The sequence below is a fragment of the Coturnix japonica genome, chromosome 1, assembly GCF_054131305.1.
Source record: "Coturnix japonica strain WE chromosome 1, WE-NBRP24, whole genome shotgun sequence".
Taxonomy (NCBI): Eukaryota; Metazoa; Chordata; class Aves; order Galliformes; family Phasianidae; genus Coturnix; species Coturnix japonica.
Genome location: NC_140663.1, coordinates 161,147,325 through 161,171,792, shown reverse-complemented (window position 1 = coordinate 161,171,792; position 24,468 = coordinate 161,147,325). Strand labels below are relative to the sequence as shown.

The 24,468-nt window shown below is 45.0% G+C and overlaps 1 protein-coding gene across 2 annotated transcripts; it reads right to left on the bottom strand.

Annotated features, from left to right (window-relative positions):
• Window positions 1–208: 208 nt before the first annotated feature.
• AMER2 (APC membrane recruitment protein 2) lies at window positions 209–11,960 on the bottom strand. 2 transcript variants are annotated; one of them, XM_015852099.3, is made up of 2 exons: window positions 9,296–11,960; window positions 209–9,121 (listed from the first exon to the last, which is right to left on the bottom strand). In XM_015852099.3, the coding sequence occupies exons 1-2, from the start codon at window positions 10,116–10,118 to the stop codon at window positions 8,250–8,252; spliced, it is 1,695 nt and encodes a 564-aa protein (XP_015707585.1). In that variant the 5' UTR covers window positions 10,119–11,960; the 3' UTR covers window positions 209–8,249. The 2 variants fall into 2 exon arrangements, with proteins under 2 accessions (XP_015707585.1, XP_085411610.1); XM_085555484.1 differs by having other exon boundaries at window positions 209–11,960.
• Between the last annotated feature and the right edge of the window lie 12,508 nt (window positions 11,961–24,468).

The window sequence follows — 24,468 nt, the reverse complement described above, 5'->3', positions numbered from 1 at the left end:
TCTAGTTATTTTGTGATCTTATTAGTAAAAGTGCTACAGGCATTTCTACGTTAAAATGAAAGTGCATATATGCGTGAGTACCCTCTTTGTGCCATTCTGGGGACATCACTCCCTGATGTCTTGCTTTCAAATGCCTCGTATTTTCCAGTGCACTGAGCAGATCAACTCTATCTGTAATTCAAACATCAAAAAGTAACCTCCACGTTCATCAATGAAAAGTGACAACCGATTTTATTAACCGTATTCATTATAACACGTAGTATGACAGTGGGAATGCTTTTCACTGTAAGGTTTTTGAATGGAAAAGTGCAGTTAGTCTGAGTTCCTTACATTCATTAGAAGCAAGACTACTGAAACCATCAACATTTACAATGACACGTAAGCAAACACCAGAACCAGTGCCAATAAATACGCAGGGTACCAAAATAAATATTTACAGAATTAAAAATAAAACAAACACTGATTAGTATATCCTCGTGAACTGACAGGGAAGAAAGTAATCTATTGCTATCAGTTAAGTTTCCCATATGTTAAAAATACAGTGATTTAAGGAGACACGTATTCATCAAAGTTTGCAGAGGTGGAAAGGAGAAGATACGCTTAACAATCTGGTGCAGAACCACCCCCTGGAGTGTTCTGATCTTTCACTCTGAAAAAGCTGGTGCACAGCCTTGTCAGATCATTGGCAAACTGTTTAGATAAGAGCAGGGAGGTCTGGCTTTCCTCGCTCCTTATCTTGAATCAGTCACATGCTACCTTGCTGGGGGTGGTCAACAAAAAATACAGGGGAAAACTGTAATAAGCAACGATTTGTCAGCTATAACACGTCAAGTAAAAACAGATGAAGTGATTTCTAACAGGACACATCTGTCCCTTTCAGCACGTAGGAAGCCCCAGGAGCATCAGTTTGTCAGATGCAGTGTGGAGCAGTCCCTGCTATGTTTTCCTCAGGCACACCGTGATATTTAAGCAGAGCTGAGTTGTGATAACAGACTGAGGACCTTCTCTATTGCCTGGACTTGCTGAATCTGCATTTTCCACCAACAACCTCTATATCACATCCTCCCTTTCAACAGAGCCACAAGCCACAACACCAGAGCTTTTCTGAGACAGACTGCTGTCAAACATAGCAAGAAGAATTCAGATGGGGCCAAACTATGGGATCTCTGCTCAGCCTTAATACCAACCAACACTGCTAACAGGGCCACTGATTTCAGTGGGAACACTGGTGGGCAGAGCTGCTGCACACCATCCCACAGCAGATCATTTACTTCAACTTTACATGAAGGCAACAACTTCAGTCTTGCTCCCTTTTGGAAAGCAGGATAACGTTACTTTTATCAGGCGCTGCAGAAAGGTATGTGCCCACTACCTAGAATCTGGGGCTGCCTCATCCCACTACAGTCCCTCCACAGCTTGTCCTTGGCCATAAGGGTGCCAGCAGCCCCCACTACTCTGCCAGGGCACAGATATTTGCACATCCCTGATGAAATGAGAACCAAACTTACCATGCAGTGGTCATCGGCTACAGAAGGTATAGAAGTGCCTAAGCTAAGTGCTTTGCTCCCCCAGCCCATTTGGTACAGGCAGGCTGGGTCAGACCCTCAGGTTTGCTGCTGTGAACTGAGAAACATCACCAGACGCATAGCTTTTATACTATACGGTCAGGCTTAATTCAAAGCAGAGGTAGCCAATGTTCTTTTATGAGCATATTATGTTCAAAGACCCCAGTACCTCTGCATAAAAAGCCCATGGAAGCAACCTGATACCAAAATAGTAACTGTTTTGATGCAGTATCATCCAAAACAGTAAGAATCTGTTCAATTTCTTACCATTCAATCTGTAGGCATTGCTTTCCTTTAAAACAGATCTAAGATGTTGCTATGAAACAATTAAAGGGAGGCATAATCAGTTGCCACACATACACACACACAAAAAAAAAAAAAGAAAAAGAAAACAAGAGCAAAGACGTCATAAACAGGGATTTTAGTGCTCTGGAAATGATCTGGTCCTGTTTTTGCCACCAGAAGTTAAATTAAGGAAGGCAATGATTGTGTTAACTGCAATTGTAACATGCTGAGCATTGGAGTTCTGTACAGAAGCGGCTGCTTGTTAAAATAGAAAAACAGTAGAAAGACGTGTCTTGCATTCAGATCAGTGGAAGTACAACTACACTAATATCAAAGACTGCACAGTCACCTGAATAATGTTCATCTTCTAAAAAAAGGAAGACTTATTTAAGAAACGCTTCCTATTTCCTACAGGATTAAGAGATTAAGAACCTTCTCCAGCTCTTACTGGAGTCAGTGGAAGCTTTGCCACAAAGTGGGCCTTAGAAACAGATTGTCAAACTGCTTTGGCAGATGCCACTTTTCTAGCTTTGTGGCCATACCTGCATTAGCTTCGACTTCAGAGCATCACTTGGATGCAACATTGCAGGCAAAGAAATCTTCCTTTAGCCATTGCTATAAGAATTCTTAACAGAACAGTTTTCTTTCCTTGCTCTGTGAAGGATAGAATCTTTCCTCCTCGCCAGTACACCTGTGGCTCTATTTATTTAAACATATACAGAAAGGAAAAAAGAAAAGCATCTCTTACGAAAGATAAAGAAAATCTGGTTCCAGCCTCCATAACAAACAGCCTCCAGGCTTTTCCACATGTGTGACATGCTTCCCTGCTAGATCTGATAAACTGTGCACAACAGAGAAGTGGAAGGATATACGCCACTCTGTGCGAAATATCACTCAACATCCTCACCCACGTGTATGAGATCACACAGCACATTTGAAGAATCTGTGCCACTTGTTCTGAAGGCAAATTCATTTTTTCCATACCGAGGAGTAAAGCCCTTTTGAAGATCACATTGGCAGCAGCTCCTCCTTCTGAGTGACGGAGGGCTAGGGCAAAAATCTCCATTTCCCAACCTAGGGCAGTATGGTTGAGTGAGAAAAAGAGACAGATGGGGCGTGGCTGGAGAAGTTGTTCCTAGGCAATAGGCTTGGATGGAGAAGCTCCCCAAGGCGGGAAGAGATTGAACAGCTTGCTTTTGCAGTAGTAAAGGCCCCCAGGTTGTGGCTTGAGTGGTTATAGCTCTTTGCATATGGCATATCCCTTCATATAAGGCAGGTTCTTCCATTTCCCTTTACAAGTAATGGACATAGAAAACACCAGATCCACACTGACCATTCCAACCGAGATGCTCACAAGGAAGACAAGATGTGAGCTAAAGATGATGTAAAAAATTTCCGCAAGTCAGACTAGAGATCAGCTGATCTCTGAAAGCAAGGAGTGGGACAGATTTGGATGCTTCCTGCTCACAGCAAACAGCATGTGAACCATCAGAAGGGAAACCCACATTGGAACGGAGGGATGCTGCATGGGGAGCAGTCCCAGGCTACCAAAGGATGAGTGGCAGCAGCTCTCAGATGAGTCAGTTGTTGTGCAGTTCTGCCAGTACAAATAGGGTTATGTCATCGTAATGAAAACAGAAACGAAGCAAAACAAACAAAAACAAAGCAGAAACCAAAACCAAAATAAAAAAGGGGAAAAGCCAAACGTAAAAAAGAAAATACTGCAGAAACTGTCACGTGTAAGCTCTGCCAAGAGTCAATTCCGCATCTTTAATTGTTGTCATATTTCTTTCCTGAGACAGAAGCCTCAGCCTTTCGTATTGATAACTATGAAAATCCATTTCCAGGCCACCTTGCTTGAAGTCCCCCATTATCGCTGTTAGATAACCATGTGCCTTATAAGTGGCTATTGTTACCGTGAACTGTCTGTACCATTATCTTGCTGAAAAGCCTTTTCTGAAAGTAGTCCATTAAAGCAAGCAAAAAAACAACCTCAGAGCACAGCCACGTAGCAGAATCAATGGCTCCCTTTGATCTGCAAGCTCGTTCAGCACTACAAATCTAAAAAACAACTAGGGATTGCTTTGCTAAGCAAAGCCTGTTAATTTGGCTCATCTGCACTGATAGCATCTTACTGAAAATGCCATCTGTATCAGATGTTTTGAAGACTTTGGTGCAAAATTCGCTTAGCTTAGATAAATAATTTAGCAAGAGATCCATGAAAAAATAATCAGTGAATTAATCTTCATAGTGTACATCTGTGCATGTAATTTTTAACATTCAGTCCTCTACTACCCTGAATAATGGTAAGGACGTTCACAGTGGATGAAGGAAGTGCTGGTGATTGATGGAGTAATAACGAACATAGATGCTTCTTATTCTAGTCATGTAGTTTCTTCTGAAATCTATGACGTGTGTTTGAGTCCTATTACTGGCAAGAGCAAAATGCATGTGCACTACAGGTAAAGTAAGAGCCTTTATGTCTGGGGCAGGCCACAAGTATATTCAGGCAACTCCTATCGTGTCAAAAGAAGTCCACAAAAACATCATTTCATGCTAAAAAAGGGAAATCTTTTGTGCTGATATATATAGGACAGGAATGTATACCACTGAAATCACAGTAGATAGCTAAAAACGCTACGCAATATATAGAAACAGCCTAAGAACATACAAAATCAGCAGTGACCTGGAAGTGCAAAGAGTATATAGAACTAATGCCAAGTTCTGGTCTATAAAATCCTTTATGAATGACATACAAGCTGGTAATTACAAAGCATCACTTGGACCACAAAACAACAAAGAAAACAAATAAACCAAAGTATTCTTTAAGAAAACGAAACAAATACAGAATTGGGAATGTTATCTTTGGGACTCAGAACATCACTTCTACCTCTTTACCTACTGAAGCCAAGGAAAATATATGCCTGAACACAGTAATATAAATAAGGATGCAAACCACCACAGAATGCCTCAGGACTATTACCTCCGTATGTCTCAGCCTTTAAATCCAGCAAGCCATTAACTGTTTGTTATTAGGCATCTTACAGTATTTTACAGGGATCTTTCCGGAATTAAACATAGGTGTAAAGAAAGCCTTTGAACTTCCTTTCAGTGATTGTTTTAGGCATTGTGCAGAGTTATACAAATATTTCCACCAGAACTGAAAGCCCTAGTAAATATTACGTTTTCAATTACCTTTTGAAATATTAACATAGATGGCTTAAAGACAAAAGCGAGTTTTATAAATACAAAGTTAATCCGAGCATTAAATTGTATCTTTACTCTCACACCACCATTACCCTGAATCAATGTCAGCGTGTCGCAATGATTCAAAACACTGACGCCCTACCACAGTTACTTTCCCATTTTCCTTTTAAGGATATGATTGTCCTTAAAATATGTACATAACAAGCAGCCAAATGAACAGCCAAGAGATCTACAGGATGTACTTACATGGGGACATGACAGAAATGACCAGAGAGCACCTGGCCTGGCAGGGGAGCACGGCTGTGCTCCCACCCCACGCCGGGCTCCAGCTCAGGGCTGCCCACACCACGGTCAGCACTGAGCAGGCAGCATGTAGGGGAAGGAGCGAAAACAGGGCAGAAAACAGAAGAGAGAGAAAATGAAGGGCAGCCAAAGCATTTTAATGATGATTCTTGTTAGTCAGTAGGTGAGAGGGAGCTAGTCTAGTGTTAGTCAATTGGTTTCTTGATACATACACGCCACAATGCAAACGAAATGAATACAATGAATAATTTGCCACAGACAAGTCCTGCAGAAATGGTAGCTGATACCTCCTAGTGATTCAAAGAAGCACCACTGACACTACCTGCAATCAGTGCCTCCAGTTCCGTGTATTACCCACATCCGCCGCATCCTCCCTCCCCTCGACTTCCAGCACCCTATGGCACCTCCCTGTACAATTTGTCCATCAAACATAATGGAGAATTACGATTTTTTAGCAGAGCTGTCATGCAAGGAAAGATATGCTCCTTATAGTCACATGAAAACAGAACAGAAAAAAGGATGTTAGGCTTAGGGCTGAACACTAGGATAACACTCCACGTTCTGTACATCCAACCTTTAGAGGGTATTTTAGCTTTAACTTCCTAAAATGCATAAGCAGAGTTAGGCCAAATGCAAACCTCTTTCTCAGGCAATTATCACCAGCGTGTTGTGAAACAGATTAGTGGTGCATCCCCTCAGTTTGCATGTAGGAGTGTGCATGCGTGGTCATGTTTGCACAGGTGTGAGTGTGCAGGGTGTATGTCTGCCCATGTGCATGTATGCCGCGAGGTGCACTCTGACTACGCATGCATATGTACAACGTGTCTGTGTGAGCAGGCATGTAGGAAACCACACACATATATGTTACAAAGGAGACATATAAAATTATCTTCTGTGAAGTGTATTAAGGTTCTTACTCAAACCATGAATACAGGGACTGAGCAGAAAAGAACAGTTTCTCCCTAGTCACTGGGGTGGTGCAGTTCAGTGTTGGGTCCTGCAGCAACTGCAGAGCCAGATGCCAATTCTCCTCTTGTGACCATAAGGTCATTACCTCAGTGAATCACGCATATAAGACACACTTATATGTTATTCCTGGCTTTTTATGGTTTACCTATAACCTTAATATCCTTCAAATGTATATCCTGTATATTTACTTTCCTTTTTTTCTTTCTTTTGGTTTAAGAGACAATAAAACCAACTGCTATACAAGATCAGACCCATTAGATTCACTTACTTGAATTTAGGATTCTCTGCATAATATAGATTTATATTCTTAAAATGTATATTATTTGTAAGATACACCGGAGCATATATTTTATATTAACTGCGGTCTGATGATTAAATACTTATATCAAAATATTTTGTAAATACATAATATTTGCTTTTAATCTTCAGTGATTTTTGGAGCTTTTTCAGTGTATCATAAAAATATGTCCTCAGGCACATTAAAACCCTAATAAATTCATTGGAAATGTTGTCACTGTCCACGTACAGTAGCCACTATTCAAAAACATCCGGGCCATCAACACATTTCTCATAAGATCCAAGTTCATCAGACCATTTTACGGACCATTAGCCCACCATATTTCTTTTCATCTCTTGAAGTAAAATTATTAGTAAGAATGAAAATAAAAAGCAACAAGAACCCAGACTTTCTTTAAATAGTCAAAAACTAATTTTATATATTTTAAAAAATAATAATTAAAAAACTCGTTTCTTTCCCGGGTTCCTTCTCTGTAAGGTTTAAGCCCAGAGCAACTTTGTCTAAACCCCTGAAAATAGAGGTTTGCGATGGCAATGCTGTCAGAAACTCTGCTCTGACATGGAATGTGCCACTCGAATTAAATCAGCACTTCAGACTTACTTAACTGGGGATGCATGAGCCCATACAAAACAGAGTTTTGCTCTAATTTAAGGTACTTACACAAAGTTCTATCATTTTAGAACTGTAAAATTATCTACCTATAAAAACTAACTTCTGTTTAAACTCTAGATAATACAGACAGGTGATTTCTTTCTATAAAAAAATTTGTATCATTGAGTAAATCTGCTAAAATATGTATATATTTACAAATGGCAAGCAAGTTATTGTATAAATGTGAACAGTGTGTATATATTGGCATTTAGTAAATTGTTTCCCTGAACCTGATTATATGCATTATTGGACAAGTATTGATGTAAACATCTGAACCTACGTCAGGTGTCTCTGTTACCCAATTACATCAGAGCAGATCAAAACGAACCAAACAGACGGACAAACAAAAACAGATTTTCCCGTTGGACAAATCCACCTAACTCCTCAATTAGCTTCAGCACACAAGTCAATCAAGTCTGCTGCTGAGCAGTGCTCTCATTCCTACATCGGGTGAAATACCTGTTAGGTTGTTTGTTTTTTGCTTGGTATTTTCCTCCAACATCTTGTAGACCAAACACTACTTTTGGCGCCAGGCACCCTCCCTCCACTCCTCCCCAGGAACAATTAAGAGATAAGTGTACTGGGGAACCTCTTATGTCGCTCCTTTAGTAACTCTTGATCACTTGAAGAACATGTGGCACTGCTTTGCATGAGGGAAGATACTCATTTAGGTTCATAATCCAAGTTCTGCTTCCACAAAGGCATGTAAAAATGAACCTCCCCAGTATTTAGTGCTGCAGAGAAAAGATACAAATGTAAAAAAAAAAAAAAAGAAAAAAAAGAGTGCTGGAAAAGTTGTCTTCTTGTATTTAGCCATACAGATTCCGAAGTGCAGGCCTATGTAATATAGTGAAATAAGCCTTTTAGGTTCCTTCCTTCAGGCAATGCAAAACAAACACATTATTCGTGGTCTCCTACGCAGATTTTCACACACTGTCTGCTGTCCATCTTTGTCTCCACCTCCTCTTCAATTACTTTTTGGCACTGTCCTGGTGTGTGGCAGTTTTCACCGTTGTCCCTGCTAAGCCCCTGTTACTGACTCGACGTACCAGTACTTTAGAGACAGGAATTTTTGTTCTGTGCATTTCACTTTTGGCCAGGTGATGGTGTGCAACGTGATGGCTGTTACTGGTATCTGTTCCATGGCTAGCAGGGTGAGATGCAAGGTGTTTAATGCTGATGGGTATTTTGGAGTCCTTCACTGTGCTTGAGGGCGTTTTCAGTGAGCATGTGGTCGTTACTGGAGATACTGGCTTGGAGCGTGGCATACAGGTGACCTCTTCCTCTGAAGGTCCTGGTGGGTTTTCATCAGGCTCAGCATAGAGGTCATAGAGCGCATCCCCGCTGTAGCTGTCCCTGGGAAGGGTCTCCTTCTGGATGCTCGTGGTGCTGTCTTCTTCGGGACCAGGGGTGGTGGAATCCCAGTAGCCCTCATCACTATTTGGGACACCTTCATGCTGTTCCTTCTCCCTGCCTTTCTGCTCCTCTTTGTTGTTGAGGTGAATGGGGATCTGATTGAGTCCACCACGTTTCACCACCACCCTGTTCTGGGCCCCTTCAGTACCTCGGCTGTCCTTCAGCCCCTCGGGTGTCTTTGTCCCTCCTCCGCCTCCTCCTCCTGTCTCTGTCTCCTCTGTCTGTGACAGCATATCCCAGAACTCTTGCAGGTAGGTATCATCCACCTGGTCCGGGCTGGCCATCTCCTCCCCTCCTCCTTGGTAGGCGACCATGGTGGGGTGCTTCTTGGAGGCGCCCATCTTGCTGGCCCCAGGGGTGCTCTTCTCGCAGCCTCCACTCCCGCCGCCCACATCCTCCTCCTGGTCCGCAATAATATCTCCGCAGCCTGTAAGAGAGTCAAAGCTTTTCAGTGAAGTCACGTCAGCAAACATCAAACAAATACGATCAATCGATTGTTCTGAGGGTGGATCAACAGAGGAAGGGTCAGGGGCGGCTGCCGTCTCTTGACCGCTATCACAGTGAGGTTCAACAAGGGGAATAGTCGTTATTGGAATGTCACCTGTTATGGCCGCATCCTTCGCAGTCCCAACCTCTCCAGCGCCCGGGTCCGGTCGTTCACCGCCGAGCTCCTCGAGTCGCCTTCCAGCAGCAGCAGGGTCCTCTCCAGGGGGAGTTTTGCCGTCCCGCGACTCCCCCCCTCCCAGCTCGGGCTCCTCGGCCGAGCCACCCGCATCTCCACCGCGTTTCTCCTGCTGCGATTCGAGACCGGCGTCTCCTGCGCCGTTCGGAGTTTCAGACAAAGGTTTCGGCGTCTCCTCTTTGATGCACTCCAAGCTGGCAGTCAGAGACCCCGGCATAATAAGACCGGACGGGATTTCCGAGGCTTCTCCCCTCTCCTCTTTGCCGTTTTTATCCTTTCTGTGCCATCTCATGCTGCTGAAGATTCCTTTCAGCCCCTTCTTTTGTCTGACGCCAGCCCGCTGCTCCGCGTTCTCCGCCGCCTTGCCGTTCTCCGGCCTCCCGTTCTTCCTCAGCAGGGAGAAGAAGCTGTGCGATTTGGCCACCGAGCTGCTGCCGGAGCCTCCGATGCCGCCTGCCGCCCTGCTCGGAGCATCATCCTTCCCCGGCGCTTCCCCGCCGCCCGCCTCCTCCTTCTTGCCGCTCTCCAACACGGCGTCGGCCAATCCATCGTGCGTCCTGCTCCGCACCATCCCCGTCTTGCTCGCGCCCTTCCCCTCCCCACCTTTGCTCCTCACCCCGAAGATGCTCGGCATGGTGCCCCCGGATTTCCTCCTCTTGAACAATTTGAAGGCGGTTTTGTTAATCTTCCCCGACGGCTGCTCGGCGGCCGGAGGCTCGGCACAGTCGCAGTGCGAGTCCATGTCTGCCGCCACCGCTCCCCGCCGCGGCCTTCTCCTCCTCCACCTTCTCCACCTCCTCCTCCTCCTCCTCTCCGCCGCCGCCCGGTGCCCGGTGTTCCCTCACTGACAGCCCCTCCGCCGCCGCCGCCGCTCCCGCCGCCTCCCGCCTATCTCCATGGCAACCCGGAGGGGGCTAAGCCGCTTTCCTCCTCCGTGGGCCTGCGCCAGGCCGCTGTCATCCACCCTCAATCAACCTGAGCCGCCGCAGCCACGCCGGCAGCGCCCCTTTCCTCCACCCCTCCCCATTAGGGCTTACATAACTTAACCCGTGTGGTCCTGCGCGGCTCTCGCCTCACGCGTCCCCCCGGTGGCGGCCGGGCGCTGAATGAAGCCCTCGTACCGCACAGCACCGTGTCCCTTTAATCCCCGCGGTGCCCGGGGCCACGTTTCCCCATCGCCGCTGTTTGGGGAGCTGAGGTTCTGAGGGATGGCAGCCTCCCTGCAAGGCTCAACCCACAGCCCCACATCCACCTCATGTGGTCACAGTCCCCACTCAAACTAAAAGTGGCCCTGCTAGGCAGGGGGGTTGGAACTACATGATCCTTGAGGTCCCTTCCAGCCCGGTTCATTCTGTGATTCTGTGATTTTGTAAAAGTGGAGGCATTTAGGTTTCATGTTAGGAAAAAGTTCTTTACTCAGAGGGCAGTGAGCTGTGGATGCCCCATTGCTGTAGGTGCTCGAAGCCAGGTTGGATGGGGTCCTGGGCAGCCTGAGCTGGTGGGTGGCAACCCTGCCCACAACAGAGCTGGATCTTGATGATCTGTAATGTCGTTTCCAACATAAACCATTTTGTGATTCTATGAAATTAATCTGGCCTGACGTGTTCTTCTGGAAGTGGCCCTGGGTGCCCTGCTCTGTTTCCTTGTCTTGGGCAGGGGTTGGACCAGCTAATCTCCAGAGGTCTCTGCCCATCTCAGCAATCCCTTGTCTGTGATTCAGGCTTCATGGCACTACTACCAAGGCACTACTGAGGCAGGGCAATTTTAATTTGGGAGCAGTGCACCACACCTGGCTGTGGGAGAGCTGCTTTCAGATGGAGCTGGTATAACCCACATAACCTGGTCATCCAATGATCACTGTACAGAGTTAGTCTGGGCCCCTCCAAACAGAAACAGTCCACTTGGTTTTTAAGCAGCTCTGAACATATTTGAGATCTACTAAAGAGATGTTACATGTCAACCCTTTGGCATGGGGCTAGGTTCTGGCCTCTTTGAAGTTAGTAAGTGGTTTTGCCACTGACTTCGCGGCTTGGAAGAATGAGCTGTATTTTCTCTTTTTAACATTATTGGACATTAATTGCACTTCCCCACTAGAGCAGGTAGTGAATGATTTATCCAGTGGTTTTAGCCCTTCTTCTCTTCATTTATTAAAAGTTCCATCTGCATTCACAATTGCTGCATGTTCAGTAAGAGCAATATGAGCACATAATTCAACATCCATGTTCCCCCTGCCTTCTGCAAGAGATAAAGGACAAATGAGACAAGACTGTGACTGGAAGAGGCTTGACTTACAGTGCACAACGTACACAGCATACATCTGCATAGCACCCAGAAGCCATGGAGGCAGTAGGTCACTTTGAGCCTCCATCAAACCCCATCCCCTGGGATGTTTCTGCTCTCTAGTCAAATGGATGAATCTTGATATTAAAAATTTAAAAAAAAAGAGAAAATACCAAATATTCTTGTGCAAATGCAAATACACATATCTCCTTTGAAAGACCGGTAGGACAAAACCTGGTCACATACCTTGTATAAAAGTGAGCAAAACATTTAATAAATAAGAGTTGGCCAGATGGCTGGACTTGGTGATTCTTTGCACTTTTTGTCCTTGTGTTTTGCTACATTTCACCAGTTCCTTACATTATATCAATTCTTCTTCAAACAGTGAGTCCAAAGGAGTGGGGTAGAGAGATAGAAAAGGATGAGGCCAGATGACTTAATGCTTCACAGCTGTGCAGGAACAGACAAGTTATTGTGCCCTCTTCTTTTTTTGTGTGTGTGAATATTTGCAGCCATGAGGGAAAGAGCGGACTTTTAGTTTTTTGTTTCAGTCAACTTAAAATCCGAGTGTTAATGGAAGAAAGTGACTTGGGATCAGTCTGAAATTCTCCAAGTATGAATTAGTGATAGAAGTGACAGCTCTCAAGCCATCCTTCCCCTTGTTTTGACAGAAGCCCCCAAGCTTTGTGGTGCATTGAGGTTGTCTCACGTGCTGAATGGGAGCACAGAAAGTTGTGTTGCAAGACTGAGGTGTCTGCAAGCCTGCAGGTGCAGGAATCTTTATCTTCCATCTTCTTTTCTAAGCAAATTCAGTGACTCCACAGAGCAACCTTCTCAATGTAGTACTCATAATATGCTCAGTTTTATGCCAGAGTTTACCCATTTCCTTCTGAATTTCCCTAGCATACATTGTTTTATTTTGTTTAGTATTCTCTACAGCTGTGTCTCTACCCTCATATATGTACTACAGTGCACGTATAATTAATGGGACTTCAAGTTACGATTTAAAACCGGTAGGTTCTCCTGAAGATGAGTAGGGAATCTGAATTGCAAAACATGAATCACAAGGCTCCAGCCAGCATGGTGCCTGCTTCTAGACCCAGACTGGAGGTGGGAGGGAGGCAGCAGGCTTTTAAGAAGCCATAAAGAATTCTTATGCCAGCTCTAGAATTCGAGTGAAGGGAGCTGCAGAGGAATTGCAGGCTGATAGGGAATGAGGGCCCACTACTTGAATAGTCATTGCAAACACTGCCATTCCTTCTTTTGTCTTGGTCAGGTGTGCTGCAACACAGAAGAGCACTTTGGTGCATTCCAGGATCAGAAAATGGAAGAGATAATGTTTGCTGGATGACTAAATCAATATCAGTGATTGTTTGCTTCTTTAATATGAAAGTGGAGGTAAGGAAAAGCAGCCATCACTTTCCCATTTCATGAGCCTGGAAGACTGTGTATGAGCTCAGAGAATGCTGGTGAGGACTTCACTAGGAGAGATACCTCTTGTTCTCACCAGTGATGGAATCCACGCAAAGGTCTTTCTCACCAGTAATGGAATTGACGCAAAGGCCATCAACACCTTTACGTGTCAAAGAAATCCTATGGCCACAGCAGTTGTCGTTTACCGCTGTCACTCAGCCCCAGCATTCCTTCTGGGTGCAATTTTATCAGAAAAAAAAAATAAATGCAGCGTTAAATGGGATGTTCAGGTTGAGCAAAACAGTGATGAGTTTTCTGAGGTCAACTAGAAGTCTGAAATGAGAAAGAAGGAAATTACTGTACTTTGTTTTGTGTTGGTTTTTGGTTTTTTTTTTTTTGGTTTTGGTTTTGGTTTTTTTTTCCAATTGAAACTTGTTCAGCCTGGAGAAAAGAAGGCTGCGAGGTGACCTCATTGCAGCCTTTCAGTACCTGAAGGGTACCTCTAATCAGGAGGGGAGTAAACTCTTTGAAAGGGCCGATAATAGTAGGACAGTGGAAATGGTTTTAAGTTGAAAGAGGGAAGATTTAGGTTGGATGTCAGGGGGAAGTTCTTTACTATGAGTGGTGAGGTGCTGGCACAGGCTGCCCAGGGAGGTTGTGGATGCCCTGTCCCTGGAGGTGTTCAAGGCCAGGTTGGACGGGGCCCTGGGCAACCTGATCTAGTAAATGTGTATGTTTGGTGGCCCTGCCAGGCAGGGGATTGGAGTTTCATGATCCTTGAAGCCCCTTCCAACCCAGGTCATTCTGTGATTCTGTGATTCTGTGAAACGACATCAGTGTAAATGCTTGTGTTCTGCTGTTTTAAAGAGAAAAATAGGAAATCAGCCACTCACCCCAAATGAAACAAAACATAAGTTCAACCCAAAATAAAAGAATTCAGTGTTTTCTGGTTCTGCTAATGCTGAAAAAAATGGCTTGTATGCGCGCATTCTTTGTGTTACCCAACTGTTCTTCTTCATGCAAAACAAAAGCATCACACGAAAATAAGGAAGGAACTGAGAAAATGAGAGGGGAAAAATATGCTTCGTTTGTCTTAAAGCTACAAACACATAAAAATGCGGGCAGTGCACATAGCCCCCCCAAGGGACAGATTTATTTCTGATTAATATTGTGTCAGTGCCCTTGCCCATGCATCAGAAACAAAAACAAACCAAAAAAGCCCACTCAGGATTAATCCCACTTTAACACTGCAGCGAGAACCTCTAAGAATTAACCCAGCCCAATCCCAGATTTACGTGTTCTGTGATTACTAGAACTGTGGGGAGTTTATTTTCCTTGACCTAATGGACTGAAAAGAGAAATGTTTAAAAACAAAATCCCCAAATCCCCCATTTTTGTTTGTTTGTTTGTTTGTCTGTTTGTTTTACATGGACATGCAGCCATTCATACACTTCTTAAAGTGCTCACGATATCTCAGACACATAAAGAACTTTTTCCTGTTCCTGCTGCTTAAGCTTTTCTATTTCAAAAATTAATGAAAACAGGCTCTTCTCTGTGCAATCCCAGCAGACCTGGCAGACAATAGTACCACAGGAGACAAGGTCCTGCCCACTACCATTAATTAAAAGCTCAAAAGTCTAAACAGATTAGGGGAAGGATGGGTGTGCTGGCTATGGATGTATTTTTCAAACAGATGGAATAATCTGGAGAGGAGAGAAAGGGCATTTTTTACTGAGAGGTAAGCATTCAAAAACTCACGGGGGGTGCCTGTGCTTTATTCTCACACTTGTCTTGTCACAGGCCCTTCCATTGACTTCAACATAAATCCTTCTGATTAGTGTAAGTGGATGTACAAGTCGGAATGGGGCCCTTTAGTTAAGAATCAGCCTGTCTAAATATGATACCTACATAGATGTGATCATATTTGTTCTCTGATTTGAGAAGAAATATCTCTCACATCCAGCATCAACACTATTCAGAGATTCAGCTGCTTATATTTCATTATAACTACTGATAGATACGTGATTGGTTTGACTCATTTTCTTTCTTTTCCTCACACCACTGCGGGGTGAAAAGACACAGAGGTCAAAAGTGAAACAGGGAAAAGAAACCTGAGCATGTGGGAAACAAGGAAATTGCTAGAAAGCTTGGAAAGTAAAACTGTGCCTTGGACCATCATGGAGGAGAGAAATAGTCAGGCTTATTATCACGTCATGACAAGTTTCCAAAACTAATAGCAGAGTTCACTGTCTGGGTTCACTATCTCTGATAGCTTTCAGAACAGGAACTATATAAGCTGCACTTAAGACATTACACATTCTATATTTGTAGTAGGGTATGTCTCAGTAGCATCTGAAAGAGCTGAATGTAAGGTGCTATTAAAAACTTGGCTTCGCCTTGCAAACCCATCTGAACCACGGGTTTCAATCTGTTTCAGAAGAGAGTGGGTTTAATCTCCCTGTGCTTTAATCAGCTACAGGATAAACAGCTGTACTACACTTGCTGGCTTAAAGCACCTTTCTCGAATGTGGAAAAAGACAGAGTGTAATTTATTTGGCCTGTTTTATACATCAGCTGAGTGAGATAAATCTTATCCTAAAGCTCTGTCTCTGCTGATCGCAAAGGGAGCCCAAGTTTGACATCCAGACAGCAGCACCTGTGTTTGCTCAGATCCGCCCCTATCCAAATGTTTCAGCATTTGTGGACTTTCGAGTTGTTTCCTCCCTTTCCCAAAAATATCAGCCAACATTTTTCAGCCAACGTTTTTTTTGTCACTTGGAGAAAATGTTACACAGAAATAAAACATTTCCCACCAGCTCCAGTGAAAACATGCACTGCTCCATGTGCAGCTGGTTGATGCCCCAGTGAAACTCCTGCCATGGTAGGGAGCTGGCAGGACAGGGACTGTGTTCAGAGCTGCACTATTGGGAAGGCTTGGTGCAGCCTGGATTTTGGTTTTATTGGTCCCTCAGAGCAGTGAGGGATTCTAAAGGAATCCAGCACCCCATGCTCTTTCTAAATATGATGCCTTGAAACACATTGGTGAGCTCATTAGCTTGAGACAGTCATAGGGACCGGTAGCTTGTAGAGGCACATGATTCATTTCCCACACAGCACTGCCACTGATCTCTTTTTAATACTGGTCTCTGACACCGTGCTCTCACTAAAGAGCATTGTGAGGCACATGCCACACAAGTAATACCAGAGCTTTTCCAAAGGGCTATTTTTGACAAGAGCTGTTGCTCTGAAAGCAGATCACTCGATCAATTCCAACTGAATGTCAGCTAAAGGATGGCTTCTCTGTTGGGTTAGGTTTTTCCCTTTTTTTTTTCTTCTTTTTTTTTTTTTTTTGTCACTGGGATAAATGGAGCAGTGGGTGTTGATTTATGACAGCTTTACTAAAATACCAAAGGAGCACAGTTCAGTTTAAGAATAGATTCACACCAAGAGGGGATAATCACTGGGGTTTGCACTCCTGCTTTTCTTGCTTGGATGAAGCAAATTTCTGGAGAGGTATCATTTGCACACAGTGCATGTAGGAACCACAGGTTTAGGCTCTATGAGTTGGCTGGTGGGGTACACAGGATATCATAGAATCATAGAATTACCCAGGTTGGAAAAGACCTTGAAGATCGTCAAGTCCAACTGCAGCCTAACCAGTACCCTAACTCTAAAAACCCTCCACTAAATCACATCCCTGAGCACCACATCCAAACAGCTCTTAAACACATCCAGGGATGGCAATTCAACCACCTCCCTGGGGAGCCTATTCCAGTACCTAACTACCCTTTCTGTAAAGAAGTGTTTCCTAGTATCCAACCTAAACTTTCACTGGCGCAACTTGAGGCCATTTCCCCTCATCCCGTCACCTGTCACCAGTGAGAAGAGACTTGCCCCACTTTCACTGTAAGCACCTTTTAGGTACTGGAAGAGGGTGATAAGGTCTCCCCTCAGCCTCCTTTTCCCCAGACTAAACAGCCCCAGCTTCCTTATCCTCTCCTCGTAAGGTTGATATGGAACAAGCAAGCTGGAAAGAGCAGCACAGGTTTCCCTGGTGTTACCCAGGCCCACCTCTCTTGACTCCTGGACAAGTTATATCCCCCTCTGTGTCCAGCAAAACTGAATGTGAAACCCATGCCTTATTGTAAAAGATGTCATGTGCATCAGACAGGATGGTCAAGATCATCCAGTCCTTTTCAAGGAGTTTTTTTTCACAACACTTCATAAAAATAGGCTGACAGGTGGTCATAGTTTTGCCTGCACTCGTGGATTATGAGGCCAGAAGGAAGAACTGTGTCACATCCGCAGCCTTGGAAGACACAAGCTGGAGGAAATGACCTGATTTTTCTCAAAAATAAGTGCCCATGGCCATCTCTCTTTTTAGTTGCTCTCTCCACGACACTCATGCACACACATGTACACATATATATACACTTTGTTGGAATTATTATTTTGTCATTCTGCTGTTATTTAAACATGCTTCCAAAGGGACACTCCCTCAAAAATAACTTTTAGTTTCTGAAGTGCAGTTGTAGCTGTGAAACAGTCAAAGGGGTAAACAGGCACCAAACTGTATTCAGCACTAACATTCATCTCAAGTCAATTGATAAACCCTTGCTAAACTGACTGCTGTCACAAGAAGGATGAGCAAAGGCATTTCTCCTTCCCACCATTGCAGCTGTTGTCTTTTTCTGTTAGCCCAATTAAGCAAAGCGAAAAGCAGTAGCACCATATCGGAGCCAGTTTGCCTTGGGATATAAATTGTCCTCTTGTGTTTGTCCATAGCCAACACTGCAGGAGTAACAAAGCAACGCCATAAATCCAGACACTGTGCTGGAAACACAAAGGAACTATTTTTTTTTGCCTGGAACCAGCATGGCATCCAGCCACAATTCCCCACAGACAGCACCAGCCCTCCCTCTCTGGGCTCTGGCTCATTGAAGGGCTGTAGCCAACCCAGAGCCCAGTGGGACCAGGGACAGCCCACCAGACTGAGCTCCTTCCCCTTGCCACTCCAGAAGGGTTTTCTATGGATGCCACCGTGAAAGCCAATTTCACCACTCCATTTCTCCTCCGCACTTGGCAGGGGAGATCCCTCCACCTTTCATGAGGCATTTTCTCCATCACTGCTAGCCAAAGCCCTCCTGCAAGTGAGCTGATGCTGTTGTTGCAGAAATGCAACTGACTTCTGGCAGTGATTGCCAGAGAAATGAACCGCCCTTGTGCCTTCTACATGGCAGGGCACCCTGTTGTGTGTTGGATTATCATGTGTAATCTATGCAAATGCAGTCATTAGCTTCAGCAGATGTTTTCTTTATTGTGCTGCTTCAAAACTGACAAGGCATCAGCAGGGATTATTGTTTCTTTTTACCTAGATTTTGAGGAATGGAATAGTTTACACCAAGCTCTTGTTCATATAAATACATCCTTCCTGGTACACGAGACCATGTACCTACCTCCACTCCACACAAGAACACTTTATGTCCTGCTTTTCTGATTCTCTAAGTGCAGCAAATATCCTCAGAACAGCCTTAGGAAAGTAGATTTGAACTTACTGTCTGCCCATGGAGAACACAGGTACCTTACTGAGGTACCTGAGAGGAGAATCAGTGCTTAGAGCAGTTCACTGTTCCTTCTTCCAGACTGCGTCTCCTTGGGTCCCCTGCTTCACCGCTGTGATACGGCCATGAGAGATATCAAAGCAGCAGGCAAGTTAACTTGGATGCATCCATTGGATTTGGAGGATGAGAAGGCTTATTGGCACCAATGTGGGCAGGTGTATGCCAGTTGTCCCACCACAGACCTTGTGCAGAGAGCAGACACAACCACAGCATCCTGTCTTTAAGCTGTGAGTACTTGGGGCCACATCCACCACCTGGCTGTGGACGTCTCAGGGCTTATGGTGTGCACTGGGACCAGAGCAGGAAGCCAGGCACGGCCAGAACCAAAGGAGGGGGACAAAGCTGAACTAAGAGGATTTGCTGGCTGCTGTGCCAGGAAGCCCCTGGAGCAGCCATATGGCTGCAGCCACTGCTAGGCCCGACTTACGTTGTGACTGCGAAAGCAGCCCCTTCCCAGCAGCACAGCTCCAGAAGCAGTGGCCCTGCTGCTCAGCAGCTGCCAGCATGTCATGTGGGGATGGGGCAGGCTGGCTGTGGGGCAGGAGAAAGCAAGATGAGGGTCTCCAGCAGCCTAGTAGAGCCCTGCACCCCATGGCCCACCCCACACAAAACCAGCACTCGTGGGTGTGTGGAAGAGGGCACTGGGCTGCACTGTAGTAATTAAGTGAGGATCATGTGTCTGTTTCCTGGATGTTGAAATCTGAATGAGTTTAATTGAGTTTTAATTAAAGCTGTTGTGAATCGGCTTAAATCTTTGCTCCTTCCGTTCTCTAGGAAGATTTTGAACACAGAGGTGTGATGCTATCTCAGGAGGCTGGAGGGCTCAAGCTGACAGCTAGGTACATGTGGAGACCTAAATACGATGACCCAAATTCAGCTCTCACAGCAGTGTCCTCAGAAACCAGAGAGCCCAGTTCTGATGGCACAGCACGTGAGGCTGCCAGTGGGCATCCAGCACTGCTGGTTGGCGGTGAGGTGTTGGTGGAAGTGATGACAAGCCAAAGTCACGGTCTCCAGGCTGGGAGCAGTGATCAGAAACTCACGTCTGGCAGACCAGGACTTCTTGCACACAGGGTGAAGTTTGCAAGAGATGGAAACAATGCTTGTTCTGGGACAGATTGAGATCACTGGGTGGTTCTCACAGGGTCTGGAGGCAGTGTCATGACTCTCTGAGGTTCCTCCACTGTAAATATGTAGTTCTGTGTAACCTGAGAAAACACAACAACCCCACCAAAATACTTCATTGCGTAAGTAAAAGGGAAAAGGTAAGAAAAGGGTGAGATCACATCCATCTCCTCCTATACTGAACACTCAGAAAGCACTTAGGTGTCACTTACGCAGTGACAGGAATATGTAGGTAGAGCAGAACACAGCAGCACACACCAGCATAAATTAGCTGTGGCTCCAGTACCTGACTCTACTTTTGGATTGCAAATATGGTGAAACATTTTAAGGGAATGATGCTTTCCTATTAACTGTGCATAGTATTGATAGGGGATTTACTGGAAGAGTCTCTTTTGGTTTATGAGCATTATAGATGTCCCATTGTAGCAAACCATTACAAAGTGTTTGCTCCTAGGTAGGAGGGAAAAAGAAATTGGAACAGTTTCTCTTAACATCAAAAATGAAAAGCCATTTACCCTAAGGAAATACATGAATCTGTTACTTGTTATGTGAATGCAGTATTCTTGAGAGGTTTCTGTACATTTTCATAAGGTATCTGTGCACAGTTTGTCATGTTCTTAAATGTAATAAGAATTAATGAGAACAACAGAGGATCCTCACCAAATGGCAGGAAGCAATAACCAAACGCTTCCCCCCTCCTCCATTTCAAACTAGTAACATGTTTTTCACTCTACTCGTTTGGAGGAGAGAAGGCTTTGAAGAATGCTACTACAAATCTCTGCTGAGAGGGTTTCCTCTTATCTGAGGGTTTCCTGCTGTTGGCCATAGCTGGGCAGTCACACCACAAAGGCATGACTTTAAAATGTAGTTATCTTTATATGACATCTGTAACACCCTGGGGACCTGATTATGTAAGGCAATATCAGAGATGCAGAAAGCCGCCCTTTGTGGAGATTTGCATCAACACATTTTCAAATGAGAAGTACAGATCCAAGCAATGTATAAACCATAACTTGAGTGCCTACATTTGCATTGAAGCATCTTAACGAGCTGCTTAAGTCAGTTAAATCAAAGTCATCATACAAAAATGCCAGCTGATGTAACCGGGAGCTCAGTCAGGCCCCACAAAGCTTAAGCAAAGATAGGGCTGAGCAGAGGCAGCACATTAGTGTGGCAATGCTGGCGAGGGCAGCTGGGTGCACCTGGGCCAGCCCTGATCCACTCCTGGTGTGGTGTCTTGAAATCCTAGTTCCCCGTTTCTGCCATTCCCATGGGTGGAGGCTCCTGTGGAAGTGTGAGGCTGGAAGCTCCACGTGGATCTGGAATGAAACTTCCCTCTCCTGGAGATCTCATGAGTACTACTCTAACCTCAGAGCTTCAGTCCTGTCCAAGAGGAATCAAGAACTTCCAGGAGACATAGGTATTCCCTTGTCTCTAAAGTCATCTGAGCAGTTTCTTTGCAAAAATTCAACCATGAATTTCCTACAGAAATGATCACTACCAGACTGGTTTAATCCCTGCTTGCTTTATCCGTGTTTCAAAGACTCAACCTGATTTAATTAGCAACCAGCATTACAGCACGTGTGGATTACTGTCCTATTAAGGCAATAAATTTTTAACAGGATTCAAAAGAAACATTGTAAAACTCATTAGCTCTGGCCCAGTCCCCAGCCATTCAGATTGACGCGTGGTGGCTCCCCCGCTTGTCACATTTCTAAGCACATTTCTTGAGTTTTTTCCCTGAGATACTGCAGACCTTTGCACATCATCCTGTTGGTTCCATAGGAGGGTCCTGGGGAAACACACCTCAGCCCATGTCACTCCTGAGACCTCTGTGGGCTCCGGACCCTCAGCACCAATGTGACCCCTTGAAATATGCATATATGGAAGAAGAAAAAGCAGAGAAAGGGAGGAACAAGAAGTGAAGATTTAATCTTCCCCAGCAGATCTGGTGGCACAGGAACAAACTAGAAAAAAGGCTGAAGCTCAGAGATCTCTGAGGGGACCCCAAACTTCAGTCTCCTGGGAAGGTCACTTTTGCTGTCTGGTGTTGCAGTGTCACTCCCCAGTTGTGCTGGGGGAGGCTGCTGGTAGGGCCCTTCTTTGGCAGGTGAGAAGTGCCTAAGATTCTGAGGCCAGACTGGTTTGGACAAGTGGCTGAAAAGCAAGGAAACGTCATATCTCTGAACCCACAGCTAGTGCTGCATGAGGATAAGAGGAAGGAAAAATAGACTCATGCCTTTCTTTTTCGTCCTTTCCAGACAAGGGCAAACCCATCTGGACAGGAGAGCTGCTTTATAAATTAATCTTGAAAAAAATACTATCAAAAGAGACGAGACTATTTGAGCCCCAAATGTCTCCAGAGCTGGTCTGCCACAAGCCATATTCCAGCAGTGGTCCAGCATTCCCATATCTGACTGAAGAAACATCATATCATAGATTCATTTGAAATGAAAGGGGCCTTTCAAGGTCACCTAGTCCAACTCCCCTGCAATGAATACGGACACCTACAGGTAGATCAGGTTGCTCAGAGCCTGTCCAGCCTGACCTTGATTGTCCCCAGGGACAGAGCTTCTACCACATCATCACCAGTGTAAGTTACTTCAACTCACCTGTCACTGACCTTCTGGTTCTTCCAGATCATTATCTCCCAGTTTCCTCTTGCTGTTAAAAGGCAACACAGTCAAGAGAGGAATCAAGCAGTGTGGGAAATGGCTGAGCTCCACAGAAAGCCCCTTCTTCCCTTCCCTTCCCTTCCCTTCCCTTCCCTTCCCTTCCCTTCCCTTCCCTTCCCTTCCCTTCCCTTCCCTTCCCTTCCCTTCCCTTCCCTTCCCTTCCCTTCCCTTCCCTTCCCTTCCCTTCCCTTCCCTTCCCTTCCCTTCCCTTTTTTTCCCTTCCTCCCTCCCTTCCTTCCTCCCTTCAGGGAAAGGCAGGGAACAAACTGGCATGTATCAACAGTCTGACTAATAGCTGGGCTTGAGGAAAGGTGTAGGCATTAAACGTGTGTAGGAAAGACAAGGAAAAGGCCAAAATGGTGACGATGTAATGCTGTGTTCTGAGAAGATCCCACCAGTGCCCTGAGCAACTCAAACACTGGGAGCAAAGATATCTGTAAGCCAGGCAATGGCTTCTCCGGAACGTGCACCTATGGACAATTGGTCACTGCCATGCTCACATTGCAAAGGACCAGCTCCATTCCTCTCTGGAGCAGAAAAGGGCATCAAAACCACTTTAAATTAAATAGCCAGTGTGTGGTATGCACAGACAGGCGTGGATATGTGTGTGTCCTTCGCCCGAGGCTGCGATTGATTCAACAGTCATGTGTGATTTGAGTAACTGCAGAGTGCAGAGGGCCAAACTGATGTGTTTGTGGCAGACAAAATCATTAAAGAATTAAACAATAGAAATCTCTTAGTTTTGCTAACTGATGGACACTTGGAAAGTCAGCAAGGAGCACATGAGAGCTCTGTGAAAAGCACAACCTCAAGCCCAGGCAAGCGCCCCATCCCTGGGGGTGGTCAAGGCTGGGTTGGATGGGGCCTTGGGCAGCCTGGTCTGGTATTAAATGGAGAGGTTGGTGGCCCTGCCTGTGGAGGGGGAATTGTAGTTTGATGATCTTTGAAGTCCCTTCCAACCTGGGCCATTCTATGATTCTATGAATAATTAGTGTGCATACTCTTTGTAGCCACTAAACTCATGGCAGCTGTGGCTACACAAGGTCACTAGTTGTCATTTACTGTAGATTTTATAAGCTAACCTAAGGATAGTTTTTTTTCTTTCCACTATTGTTTTATTCTACATAAAAGGTGTAGGAGACAGTAGCTGTTTCTTGCTTTCTAAGTACAGAAATACAGCCTGTTCCAGCACCATGTTTTATACATTTCTGTTATTTGGTGTAAGGCTGCGCCTACTTGCCCTTGATTATGTGTTTAATTATGTCTACAATATTCCATAATTAATCACTTAAACAAGATCTGAAATGGAGATTAGTTCTTTTTACGATTCTCAGCTTACTCATCTGTTTTTACTACATGAAGAGCTCCAGCTATTCTGTTAACTCTTCTTGCTGTGGTCCTAGTCTCTATTCCTTCCAGCACTTCCTATAAGTATCTGCTAAAACAGTTTGGCAATGAAAAGAAAGAAGGAGAGGGAGAGGGAGAGGAGAGAAAACAGCAGCTAGCAGCATTCTAGAATGGGGTTGGTTTTCTGTCTGGCCAGGATCACACCTATAAAATTTCCCTTCTGCCAGCAGGTCTCCCACGTGCCCTTCACTCCCACTGAAGCACAAGAAAAACTGCCCTGCATGAGTGCTCTGCTGCAGATTTCTTTCTTTCCACCCCAGCTCCCAGCCTGAATGTGCTTTGTCTGGGCTGCTGCTTTGATGTGGCAGCAGGCAGCTCTCAAACAATCACTTGAAGACATTGCTAAAGACAGTCAAGGATGGAACATCCAGCCTTGCTGTGCAGCCATGCAGACGAGTGCCAGTGCTGTGCAGGGAAGGTAGCAGCGCCCACAGCAGCTCCTGAATTGGGGTCCAAGCTCTGTCTGCTGCTCACAAATTGCTCTGTGGAAGCCAGGTAGGGGCAAGACTCCAATGTCCCACTTCAAACTATTCACAAGGGAGCACAAGTGGAGTAAAGGCAGCCCTGCCAG